Below are 13,339 nucleotides of genomic sequence, written 5' to 3' on the forward strand. Positions count from 1 at the left end.
CTCTTAAACCAGTTAAGTTGGTCTGAAAAGTTGATGCAAGAACTATGACAGGTGTTCGAAGCTTAAAGTTTGAGAGCAGGATGTTAATCTCATCTACTCCCATAATTTCACAGATAAGGAAACAGTGAAAGTTACATGACTTCTCTAAAGTCAGATTCAAAAAAGAACCCCAGTTCTCCACATTTATCGACCAGGCATCTTTCTAAATACCAAGGCAGGTACTTCCTTGGTGGTCTAGTTGTTAAGTCTATGCTTCTGACAGAGGGGACGCAGGTTCCACTGTGGTCGGGAAACTAGATCTCACGTGTCACAAAGCCTGGCCAAAAAATAAATAAAATTTTAATAAGCTAAAATACTGCAGCAAATAAAAAGAAATCTTCATAACAAGCTTTATGAACATCAGAAAAAGGTTTAATATGGCAATTTCACAGTATTTTATCAATAGTTACAAACTCTGAATTGAAACAAATTGCATCTTTGAGTTTAAAATTTTTTGTCATCAAAAAAAAAAAAAAAACATAATTGATAGAACCAGACTCTTTAAATGTGTTGGCAACCAGAAAAAAACTGTTTTTTGACATTCTCTCTCTCCTGGGTTGTCTGCACTGACTGTATATTGAAAGAAATATATCACATTCTCTGCTTGTAATTTTTAAACTGACTTTTAAAAATTGGTTTGTTTTCAAAATGGACTTTTTCTTCCCCTTGTATCATATCTAGCCTGGCTCCAATACTTTGGCCGCCTGATGCGAAGAGCCGACTCATTGGAAGAGATCCTGATGCTGGGAAAGATAGAAGGCAGGAGAAGGGGACGACAGAGGATGAGATGGTTGGATGGCATCACCAACTCGATGGACATGAGTTTGAGTAAGCCCCAGGAGTTGGTGATGGATAGGGAGGCCTGACGTGCTGCAGTCCATGGAGTAGCAAAGAGTCAAACATGACTGAATGACTGAACTGAACTGAAGATGGTAAAATAGGAGGACTGAACAGAGCATAGTAAAACATCTGTGTGTGTGAATGAGGTAAGTCGGGCAATTGGGACTGATATGCACACTAGTATATATAAAATAGTTAACTTATAAGAAACTGTTGTATAGCACAGGGAACCACTCAGTACTCTATAATGGCCTATATGGGAAAAGGATCTGAAAAAAAAGTCAAGAGTGAATATATATATATATATATATATATAACTGGTCCACTTTGCTATACATCTGAAACTAACACCACATTGTAAATCAACTCTACTCCAATAAAAAAATAAGAAAACAAAAACATTTGTACTATGCTCCTTTGACCATGCAATCTTAATGAAAATCTCCATGTTAACGAAAAAAAAAAAACTTAAAAAAAAAAAAAAAAACTACTCTTTCCCCTACATACACCCACTTTGTGTTGAATGTGAGGTTGGTGTTTGAAGAAATTCCGTCTCACCCCTGCCCATCCCCAGGGGTGCTGTGAGACAGGCAACATGGTATGTTGGAGAGAAAGAGCACAAAATTCTCAGCTTCTTACTTCTGTTTGTCCAAACGCTATTTAGTGCTTTGGGAAGAAATGGATTCTGTATGCTGTCAATCCACCTGGAATGTCATGTGTCAGAACAGAACACTGGGAGCAAACACATCTAAGACAGTGCTTCACTGTCCGTGGAGAAAAGCAAGCTTATTTGGCTTACTCTGTTAGCCCATAACTCAGTGCTGAAAGACCCACTTCTTTGTAAAGTAATTCTCAAGTGTTGTAAACAATGGCTTGACTATTTACCTAATAATGTCCTCTAACATTAGCTAGAACTGCTGAACTTTTCTCAATGAATTTAGTTAAGACTGTTTTTAATTTGGAAAAGGGACAATGGTAACGATATTTCCTGAATTTAAAGTTCTCTCAAAGTTAGTTGTATTGGATACTAGACTGAGGTTATCTTCTTCCCAAGATGGTAGGTCTCACTGCAACTGGATGTCAGAGCGTAAGAAAGATGAATTCCTCCTTATGGGAGGGAGAGGTTTAGTGTGTGTGTGTGTGTGTGTGTGTGTGTGTAGAGGGGGAAGATAAAATTGTGGCTTTTTCTGCCTAAATACTTTTTAAATTCTTTCTGGCTGCCCTAGGTCTTCATTGCTGCACAGGCTTTTCTTAGTTGCAGCGAGCGGGGCCTATCTCTAGCTGTGGTGTGTGGGCTTCTCACGGCGGTGGCTTCTCTTGTGGAGCACAGGCTCTAGGTGGGCAGGCTTCAGTAGTTGTGGCTCAATAGCAGTTGTGGGGTCAATTGTTGTGGCACACGGGCTTAGTTGCTCTACAGCATGTAGAATCTTCCTGGACAAGAGCTTTGAACCTGGGTCCCCTGCACTGGCAGGCAGATTCTTAGCCACCATACCACCTTATCCCTAAGTTGTGCCTGCTCCTAAGTGCTGCAAAGTTTTGATTTGTTATTAACCACAATTATTGGCTGAAAATAAAACTTGAATGCTTTCCAAAAGCTGCCACACACAATCACTGTTTCTCAGCCAGAGTAGCACCCTGATATCTGGGATGCTTTAAAGCATTAGAGGGTATTTCCAGTTGCCCCAATGACTAGAGTGTGAGCGCTGCTGACATTTGGAACCAGGAGCCAGGGAAGCCAAATGCTCCACCAGGAAGAACTTGCCAACCAAGATGCTAGGGTGACTTCGTGGAGAAACACCAGGAGGCAGTGCAATGACTCATACTGAGGACTGTATGAATATTACCATTAAAATGATACCTGAGAGAGGACTGAACTGGCTTGACAAATGCAGAGGACAAAGACCAGCGAGGTTAGGGGTCATGACCCTACCCAGGAAGAGGGGCCAGGGCCAGGGCCAGGGCAGGCCTGACTGTCCAGAGCTCTTCCTGCTCCAACGCATGTTCTTCCACAAAGCCTTCACATAGCTCCTGGCACATTACTTGGACTCCTGGATTTTAAGAGCTGTCAAGTCTTGGTCCACCACGTGACATCAGGATACTCTCTGGGATCAGAGAGGCCTGACTGGATGAATGGGTCTTAACCTAGGCCCAGATTCCCTAAGTGAAGGCCAGATGCAGCACGTCGGGCGTTTCCTGTTAATTTTCTACGATCATTTCAAATAACCACATCTTCACATCAACGGTGCACGTAGCATTAAACAGTATAAACACGGGCCTGTCCCTTTAGCCATCTCAAGTTCTCTGCCCTCATACTCCTCAGCACAACTTTCTTAATAAACTCTTAGTATTGCATCCCTAACGAATGTTTCAATGTATCTTAGTCACAGAGAGGATATTAACATCTATTCCTGAAGCCTGAATTCCTAGGGAGAGTACAGTGTGCCTGGGCCTTGAAGCCACATTGGGGTATTTGAGGTACCAACACCTCTGGTGTCCGTCAAGGTTGCCTGGAGTCCCCAGGCAGACTCTTGGGGGTTCTGGGGCCTGCTCCCTTGCAGCTCCTTGCAAAGGCAGGGTGGCATCATTTCAGGGACCAGGGGCACCACTCTCCCAGACCTCCCCACGTAGAGTGGGAGGGCCGGAAACAGATAAGCTTGAGGTTGCTAGCCTGGCTGAGAAGAAGAAGGGATGGCATAGGCTTTCAGTGAGCATGCAAAAATTGTCATGAAATGCACCCCTCCCCATGTGTTGGTCTCATGAGGGTCTGTTTTCTATTGCAAACAACTGTCATTGAGATTTAAACCTTCTGTATTAACTCAGCATGCTGTTAACTCCACAGAATTGCATCAACCAAAAATGTGATCCTCTGAGGCCCACCCCCACCCTGGAGTGAGTGATGCAGACACTCTGCACAGACTTCACATACAGGCCAGCATGGGGGAGCTTGTACTTTTGCAGCCTTCATCTGTGATTTAAAGTCATATTATGGACCAAGGGACTCACCAAGGGAAAAATGTGGTTTTACCCTTTGGTAGTTATACAAAGACAATACAGAATATATGTTGTGTGTATGTACATGTGTGCTGTGCTGTGTATATCTATGTGTGTGTGTATATTGGAAAAGACCCTGATGCTGGGAAAGATTGAAGGCAGGAGGAGAAGGGGACAACAGGGAATGAGATAGTTGGATGGCATCACTGACTCGATGGACGCGAGTTTGAGCAAGTTCTGGGAGTTGGTGATGGACAGGGAAACCTGGTGTGCTGCAGTTCTCGGGGTTGCAGTCTGACATGACTAAGCGACTGAACTGATACATATATATATTTCATTTGTCCTCTTAAAAATAGCAACAAAATCCTCCCTAAACTCAGTCATCACTCTTAAAAAACAAAGACAGCAAGAACTTATTGTAAAGTACATGGAACTCTATTCAAGTTATGTGGTAGCCTAGATGCGAGGTGGATCTGGGGGAGAATAGATACATGTGCAGGCGTGGCTGAATCCCTTCACTGTCCACCTGAGACTACCACGAAATTGTTCATCAGCTACACCCCAGTACAAAAAAAAAAAAAGCACTCAAACAAAACCCCCATTTCCTTTGCTTTCCTGTATCAATTTGACATTTCTTTTTCTATTTCAGTGAAATAGGCTGATGATCCAGACCTTGGTCAAGGGCAGAGTACCCAGTCATGAAAGCCAGAGCAGTGACTTCAAGGGGTTTTAGGCAGGAGGCTTTAATGTCTGTGCCCTGTCAAGTTCCTCCCAACCCCAGGACCCGCTTCACCACTGCAGTTCTCAAGTGCCATCTCTCTCTACCAACCAGTACTCTGGTCATCTCCCTGAATACATCCAGCTCCTGTAACTGGCTGTAATCTGTTCCCCAAAAGGCTAAGATTACCATGTTACTTACCTCACTAGGAAGCTTTCCAAAAGCCGCCCACACAAGCATACCCCTTCTCAGAAGAACCTTCCAGTTGTGCATAATTTAATAAAACTGACCATGTAGGATAATGCTGTTTATTAAAAATATATTCAGGGAGAAGGAAGTCAGTGCATTTATGCAATTTTACATACACATCTGTATTTTGAGGTTCCATTATTCCAACAGTTCATATAAATCACTGTTTCAGATAAGAGAAAAAAAATGCTTTACACAGGAGATCAGCAATTGGTTATAGGTTTGGTAGTATGAGTAGGCTTGTTGTAAAAATAAAACCACCTCTTCCAATATTAAAGAGTGTCTCCTTGATGCTGAACAAGTCTTTAGAGTTAAGAACTTTTTCTTGCATAAGAATTAACTTGAAGTTCTTGAAAACAGCCAATTCTCCATTTTCTATAAATATAAATGCTTTATTTTGTCTGGATTTTTTTTCTTTTGAGGTAACAAAGGAAGCATTTTCAGTGATTTGTCACTAGGTTATCCCTTACCAGGTATGTCAACTACTGCAACGTCAAACCTACGACCCATACAAAAGCATTTCTCAGAGTTAGAAATACAGAATACGACATTTTCAAACAATGTTCTCATTACAGTAGGGAAAATAAAGTGGGTCAAAACAACCAAAGCCCAAGATAACTGAATTAAAGGCTTGATCATCTTTGCTGATGAAAAATGAACCTCAGCATCCAGAACCTCTCCCAGAAGGATTTGGTTTCTGAATGCAGTTAGGTCTTTCCCCACCAAGTCTCCTTTTTCATCACATTTTTTCCCCCCGTGGAATATCAGCAACATTCCCATTTCCTCAGTCTACTCACTGACAGGAATCAGGAGCACAGTCTCAACACCTGTTGGACTAACAGGAAGACACACTCAGTTTGCTGGCAATAATCCTCACTGTGGAAAAAACAAGAGCTGAATCTCACGTCTTAGATGCAGAAGTTGGGGCTGCCGCCCGGCCTTAACGGCCTTTATGCACAGGATGCCCCAGAGGAGGACAGGAAGTGACGTCGGCCAGCCAGCTGCACCTCTCCTTTCCATGTTATGTACCAAACTCACAAGAACAGCCAAACGTGGGACACAAGGGCTTTAGGATACTACCTTCTTCAGAGAATGCTAAGTTGAAGGGCAGTTCCCCATCACCGCCAACACAGGGAAGCAGAGCTGAAGCACAGGAAGAGCAGAAAGTGTCCCGTGGACTCTGTAGAAGGGTTTGGCTAAAGCATCTAGAATTCTCTCCACGTCTGTTCCTAATGAGACTACCGGACACTCACAATCCACTTTGGGGGTGGGGTTGGGGAGAGGCTGGGGGGACGGGAATACATTTCACTAACTCTTTCTTCTTAAATAGTCAAAAATGTTTTCATCTACAAAGCAGAGCAAATCAGTCACTATCTGAATGTCAACCCCACAGTCGATATTAGCTATGACTAACATCTGACTGACTCCACCTCAGAGAGAACTATAAAGGACAACAAGATCTTAGTCACTATCCAACTGTCTATGTGTGTAAAGCATCCTTAGAGAGCAGTGAGTGGTGACAGGGTTACTCAGCAAATAAATTTAAGGCATAACTGGAGTAACAGCAAAAGAAGGGTATTTTTCCCTATGATGCAGTATTAAGGCCTCTGCCAAGGCAGACTGCTTGAAAATAGGAAGGGTCTTCCTGCCCCTAATTAACCAAGGACCAACCCCCGCCCCCCACCCCTAAGTTAAGGACTTAAGCTGGACTGAAAGCTTTTAAACAGGTTAACTAACTACTGACTTTGAAACAATCAAGCTCCGGAGTGTGATTCAAAAACCATCTAACGTACTCATTAGATGCTGACATCAATGAGGCCAAATTTGCCAGGGCCATGAAATGACTGAAATGGTAAATACAGATATCCAAATAGGAAACATTGTTTATACATATGTGGAAATTTTAACAACAGAATCCTTTAAAAAACGAGGAACAAAAATGTTATGTTCAGGCAAAAATCTTTTGTGCTTAAAGTTTGTAAAAAGGTAGGTTTCAGAACAGTTTAAAAACAAATCAGTTCATTCATTAAAACTAGTTTTGCTTGATTAAACTGCACAGGTCCTGGTGTTGATATTAGAACTGCAGAGACACAGCTCCCTCAAGGTGATGCCAAGGTGAAGCCCTTTGCTTCCTAGAGCCTCTGAAAGGACCCAGGAGGTGCCTCAATCTCCACTCACTGCTCCATCCCACCTAACACCTAACTCACCCAACCGGGGTCACTGCCCAGGTTCATTAAGAAGATGCTCGTATAAGGCCATTTGAGTGTAAAACGACAAAGTAATCTAAATAAAACAAGCCACTGAATTTCTTTAAGGTGGTGGAATAGGGAACAAAGGAGTTTCTACATCAATGAAGTAAGACTTTAGAACAAACAAAATTGATTTCTCAAAGTCCAATAAAAAAAATTAGTTCATCCCTCATTTTCAGAAAGATGAACTATTGAAATTCTCTCAAATTTTATGCAACTGGCTTAATTTTGAACCTTAGGAAGGAAGGAAGGAATCTCCTCCCACTTTTTATGTTCAAGTTGCTATTCTTAATTCTTTGAATAGCGCAATCAGCCATGACGCAAATCAGAGCTGTGATGATCTGCTTGAGTTGAGATGCATCTATACAATTGAGAGTTATGCATACAGCACAGAATATAAACCAAAAGGTGAAGCAAACTTTATTTTCAGGTAAAAACAGGAACCTGATGAATTGTTGCAGATTTGAGAAATCAGCACATCAAACAACAGGACAGAGCACTGCTTACAGGTGTTCTGTCTGTGTCGAGACAAAGGCCGGGATGTTTGTCCCAGGTGAGCACTGGGAGGAGGGTAAGAGGAGACTGGAGCAACCAAAGACGGTGGGGAAAAAACTTAAAAATGAGAACAAGGGGGAAAAGAAAAAAAATTTGTTTTTTTACTCCAACAGGGAATGAAAACTGCTAATTTTGCTTAAAACCATATATATCAATTCAAAATGCTCTGGCCATAGAATAATAAACATTGGCCAGGCCAAGTTGCAGAACTTTTTAACCGACACAAAAGAAAACAAACAAGCTCTCCCTGCGTCCACTACGGAGGGGGTGGCTGCAGGAATCACCGTGTAATAAACAGTCCTAGTGTGTCCCTGGTGTAAGGCCAGTGATACCCCACGGCTCTGTTACATCTAAACTCTTAGACAAAGCTACCTAGTTATAAGGGCTGAATTATACTGACAATATACTTTAATTCCATGAATTTTAAATTGTATCTTAATTTGAGAACATGGAACAAAAGCCCATGGCTGACGAAGATGTACCAACTGTGGATTTTGTACACAAAAAACCTGTGTGAGCGGCACAGACAGTACACGGGTCGGGGTGGGCAAACTCGAGAGGGGTGGGAGGGCACGGAGCGGAAAGTACAGAGCTCGCCTGCTCAACTGTTTCTGTCAAACACACGTGAGCCTGAATTTCTGTACAAGAGTTGTCTTTGGAGGAAGCAAAACTGCAGACTTAGCTAGATGGATACACACAGCCCAGAATTAAACTGCACAGCGACATTTATTGTTTCAGCCTGGAAAAACATCCCTTTTTTAAATTTCACACAGCAAAGCAAGTTAAAAACTTCACTCGTCAAATAAATGATAATTTAAACAAGAACTTGCTAAAGAAACCTCATCACAACAACGTTTTAGGGCCTGATCACTTTAAGTCCATGGGGCCATTAATGAAGAGGAACCAAGTGTCTCTTATATTCTGCAAGCCATTTTCCTACAACGGGAAGGCGTAACATGTTTCCTTGACTCAGGTGACACACTTAGAAAAGAAATCATGATTGCTGTCTTTTGCTGTTAACAGGCAGACACCACGCTTCCTGATGTGATCAGGAAAGATGGAACGACTGCTGCCCTTCTCTCGCAGCCATCAACAGCTTTTCCCGCATTATCTCGAGGCTTGAATAGTCCGGCAACTTAAGATAGTTCACACAGGTCATGACAGAGGGTAGGAAGTCATCTGGGTTCTCTGTTGATTCGAAGGTCTTCCGGACAATGGTCAAAGGTGGATTCAAGCTCCGGAAGCCTGATGAAGAGGGAAGGAAGAAGGACAAAGGAATGTGGTAAGTTGACAGGACGCCCGCCAGACAGCACAGGGAAAACTCGTGTCTCAACCTTGAGGAGAATCGGTCTGGAATCACAAGCATAGGCACCCTTTCTTATCTACTTCCATCAGAAAACGTCCCACACTGCTCTGCTGCACAAAATGACCACAGAGAGAAGGCACTTTTTCTTCCTGGGTAATGAACTCTACCCATTCAAGCTACACGGAGTGAAAGGACTCTGGTGCCTGCTTTAATTACATTCAAAGCCACTGTAACATGGCGGCAAACAGTGCTTTATGCTTTCCTTATGTTTTAAAGAGTGTCAATTCAACCCATATTAGGATTCATTTCTGAAAAAACAGACTTTAGAACCACTTCTCATCTAAGGGTTTATAAAATGTACAAATGCCTGAGAGTCTGAATAGAGGGAAGCAGCATTACATGTACATGAGCAATCCTACTTCAGTGTAAGAGTCTCTATGAACTGTCTTGCTAGTGATCTCTCTTATCTCTTAGTACACTGAAAACTTAACATTGCAATATTATACAACTAGAAAGAAGAAGAAAGTGTTAGCTGCTCAGTTATGTCTGACTCTTTGCAACCCCATGGACTGTAGCCCACCAGGCTCCTCTGTCCATGGAATTCTCCAGGCAAGAATACTAGAGTGAGTTGCCATTCCCTTATCCAGGGGATCTTCCCAACCCAGGGACTGAACCCAGGTCTCCCACATCGCAGGCAGATTCTTTACCATTTGAGTCACCAGGGACCTAAGAGGCACTTGTAAGTCAAAAAATATCCTGCTGTTGGCACTGAAGTTTTGCATGCACACACACTCTCTCTCTCACCACCCCCCTCCACACAGCTACAATAAATCAATAGTTGTACCCACCTCCAACAGGCAATCGTGGGCTACCTGTCACAAACTGGAGAAATAACCTCTGCTGTTCATTGTCAAAACTACTGAGAATCTCAAACAAGAACTTCACAGCCCGACTACAACAGAAATAAATACATCAAAGTTATCTCATCATATTAAAATATACTTCTGACTTACAATGAGCTAGAGACTGTTAAATGTAAATATGACTACATATGAATTCACTTTATAAATGCACACAAATTTGTTGTTACAGCTGGAATTCAAATGGAATAGTTACTCTGGTGATAAATGAGACTTGTCTGGGACTGTTACAGGTATTTCCACTCTACTGTACATAAAATGGGTAATGGGGTGACAATGGCATCCCCATCTTTGCCTATCCTGCCCATTTTCACAGAAACACTTGGGGCAAAAAAGCCCAAAACCCCTTTCAGTCCTCAAGTCCCAGTCTTGAGAGAAATGAAGCCAAAATATTGGAAAGCCTCCTTTAATAGATAAACAAACTTTAAAATCTAGACCTATGTGTGTATCTGAAACCTGGCAGAGCCCAGGCCTTACCTGTCATGAGTGTAACCGTGATCTGGCCTGCAGCATTCCATCAGTGTCTTTGCATCCCAAGTGTCTGCTTTACTACCACACAGAAGCTGATCCAGCTGTGTGTTTAAACAAGGGCAACAGATTACTAAGGACACAACTGAGCAAAGTGGCACACGTTCTGTTTTGTGGTGTGCTGATACGAAGTCCACAAGCTTCTGCCTGGTGCTCTTTATACAACGTGCTCTTCCACTATTAATCACAGATTCACTCTTCTCTGTAGCTGACAGTAACAGGTGCCCTGACCATCTGCAGGGACTAGGTTCTAGAGAAGCCTTTAACTGAACCAAAACCTACCTAATTCTTCTCATTTCTTTAGAGGCTTTAACTTCATAATCTACCTCTGACCAGAGAGATTGTATAAATCCTGACTTCTAGAAACACAAGGGCACACAATAACAGAAGCTAACAGAGAGAATACTGAGCAGGAGAGAGAAGTAGGAGAAGAAAGCTGAACCCACAGCAAATAGGGAGGTTTTCCCGCTTTGCAAAGGCACTTCTATGCCAGATGGTTGTCTAGGACTAAGACAGTCAATATAGGACAGATGTTGGAAAGAAAGAAATGCTCATGTCCTTAGGATAAAAACCTAACATCAGTATCCAATTAAACCATCTCTCACCTGGTTGACGGCCCATTTGCAGGATGACTTGTCTACTTTGAGAAAATCTATTCCGCACATGTGAAATTTGCTATCTACTACATGTCACTCACTGTCAAGTACTTTATGTATCTTGTTCAGTGAGACAGAGTTTACCTCAATTTTATGAACGAGTCAGTCAGGTTATATACGAAAACCTGGATAAGGTCACATAGCTAAGCAGTGAGGTTGTTGATTAGTTACTAAGTCGTATCCGACTCTTTGCAACGCCATGGACTGTAGCCTGCCAGGCTCCTCTGTTCATGGGATTTCCTAGGCAAGAATACTGGAATAGGCTGCCATTTCCTTCCCCAGGGGATCTTCGTGACTCAGGGTTGAACCTGCATCTCCTGCACTGGCAGGCAAATTCTTTATTGCTGAGCCACCTGGGAAGCCCCAAGTAGTGAGGACCAGGATCCAATTCCAAAAGCAACCCTTGCTGTTCCAGGTGACACTTAGTGCCTAAAGGTGCCAGGTACACACGTTTTCAATAAGTAGCAAATCAGAGTGGACATAAAAATAATTGAGATTAAAATGCTAAGTCGTTCAAAGATTTGCAGATTCAGCCAGAAAATATATTATAGAAAAAATACTCACATCATAATGAATATTCTTCCTCACTCAGGAAATGATCTTATTTTTCCCAAACTACCCTCTTAAAGCACAACACGCCACAATTTTATTTGCTCATAACAACAGGGTATCTGACTAAAAAGCACAGAGATACCTCACGAAGATAATTACAGGTATGGAACTAGAGATGACCATTTCTTTTGCACACAAGCTACTCACTTCTTCTGGGTAGAAGTACTGGAGATGACTGAGTGGGAAGACTGATTCAAATCCATCTCTAAATGAATCAAATTGTCTGGAAACACCTTCATTTAGTGCCCAAAATATAACCAGCTGCAAAAAAAAAAGAAAAAAGAAAAAAGGTCTCTTTAAAAATCTGTGACCAGAGTTCAAGTTTCTTTCCTATTTAATATTTGGCAAAGTACAGTGAAATATCCTTCCTGATTACTTAAAAAAAAAAAAAAAATTTCCAAGGTCTTTAGAATATGTTCCAGAAAACTGCGTAACAGATAGGTGAGGTCAACTTCTGATTCAGGGTCTGGCCATTAAGAAAATGTAAAAAATGCCACATGCATTTATATTTAGTGTGTTTTACATTTTTATTTATATAATATCCCTGTGAGTTACAAATTACCTTATCAGATGAAAAACAGATGAAACTTCCCAGGAGGACGAAATGTTATTGAGAATTAAAGATAACATTTCAAGAGTCACAATTAATTTTGGAAAAGTCTGGTCTCAGATCTGTAGGTGGCTTTCTAGAATCCAATGCTCTTTCCATTCAATGTCAGGATTAAAACAAAAGAAACTTTTCCAAAAGTAGTGATGATAAAGACATATAGACTGCAATCCAAAATATAATTTGGATCAGTACAAAGTTGTTTTTCCTTAATAAATAGGGTCAAGGATGGTGAGAGGGCAAACAAACATAAACGTCTCTACACAGGTATGGAGAACATCAAAGGCAATGAGGTCAAGTTAAGTGGCTTGAGGAGAGACAACACAAGGGATGTTCCTTTTCACTCATGTTTTTCTTAAACTAAGAAAATATGATGTTATTATATGGCATTCAAGCTTGAAGGCAGAGAGTTCACAGCTATACATGAGGCACTGTGAAATACCTGACAATGTCTCAAGTGCAAACCAAAGTTAAGGCCTGAAAAAAGGGACTTCATGTAGTCACCCCAGGCACTGAAGGTCTCAAACCAGTCCTTGCAGCAGCTCCCAGACACGCACCTGTGCTCCCTGGATCACCCACCCTCCCCCTCATAGCAGTCGGCCCCACCCCACGTGACCACCGCTGGCCTTCTCTCCAGGGGATGTGGCCAGTACGCACTCTTAGATACTCCTCCAAATTGTGGATGGTGACCGGTATATCCTTTCCTCCTTTCTTTAGTTCAATGTTAGGAAACCCTGGCAGAGTGAAATCCAATCCCAGATCCTCCACGGAGCAGCCATTCATAGTCAGGGTTTCTAATGCATACTGGAGACTCTCTTTGGTCTAAAAAAAGTAGGGGAGGGTGTTTGTCACAAATAATAATTCACTCATTTATGTTTGTGTTTATAAAATAAAAGGCTAATAAACTTCATACGTTTCTTTAGCTCTTAGGCTGTTCTTTGTTATAATTTACACAAAGTCACTGAGATCACATAGGAAATAAACATAAACACTTCAAAATCCAACTATTTTTATATAAGAAAACAAGACCGAGTGTTCCTTCAAAATGAGATGTTTGCTACTCAGTTTG

General features: G+C 41.8%; 1 protein-coding gene across 22 annotated transcripts in view; it reads right to left on the bottom strand.

Moving 5' to 3' along the window:
• Positions 1-4,882: 4,882 nt before the first annotated feature.
• Positions 4,883-13,339, bottom strand: part of TRIP12 (thyroid hormone receptor interactor 12) — a 153,748-nt gene continuing 145,291 nt past the window's right edge. For 14 of the 22 annotated variants that reach the window (XM_027515434.1, XM_027515527.1, XM_027515485.1 and 11 more), the window contains 5 exons: positions 12,928-13,092; positions 11,811-11,924; positions 10,345-10,439; positions 9,796-9,899; positions 8,349-8,886 (listed from right to left, as the gene is read on the bottom strand). In XM_027515434.1, coding sequence (XP_027371235.1) covers positions 8,690-8,886; positions 9,796-9,899; positions 10,345-10,439; positions 11,811-11,924; positions 12,928-13,092 — 675 coding nt within the window. In that variant the 3' untranslated portion in view covers positions 8,349-8,689. Of the gene's footprint in view, positions 8,887-9,795; positions 9,900-10,344; positions 10,440-11,810; positions 11,925-12,927; positions 13,093-13,339 lie in introns of all 22 variants that reach the window. The other 8 variants (XM_027515444.1, XM_027515453.1, XM_027515383.1 and 5 more) reach the window with 1 other exon arrangement.

The sequence above is a fragment of the Bos indicus x Bos taurus genome, chromosome 2 (genome assembly GCF_003369695.1).
Source record: "Bos indicus x Bos taurus breed Angus x Brahman F1 hybrid chromosome 2, Bos_hybrid_MaternalHap_v2.0, whole genome shotgun sequence".
Classification (NCBI taxonomy): domain Eukaryota; kingdom Metazoa; phylum Chordata; class Mammalia; order Artiodactyla; family Bovidae; genus Bos; species Bos indicus x Bos taurus.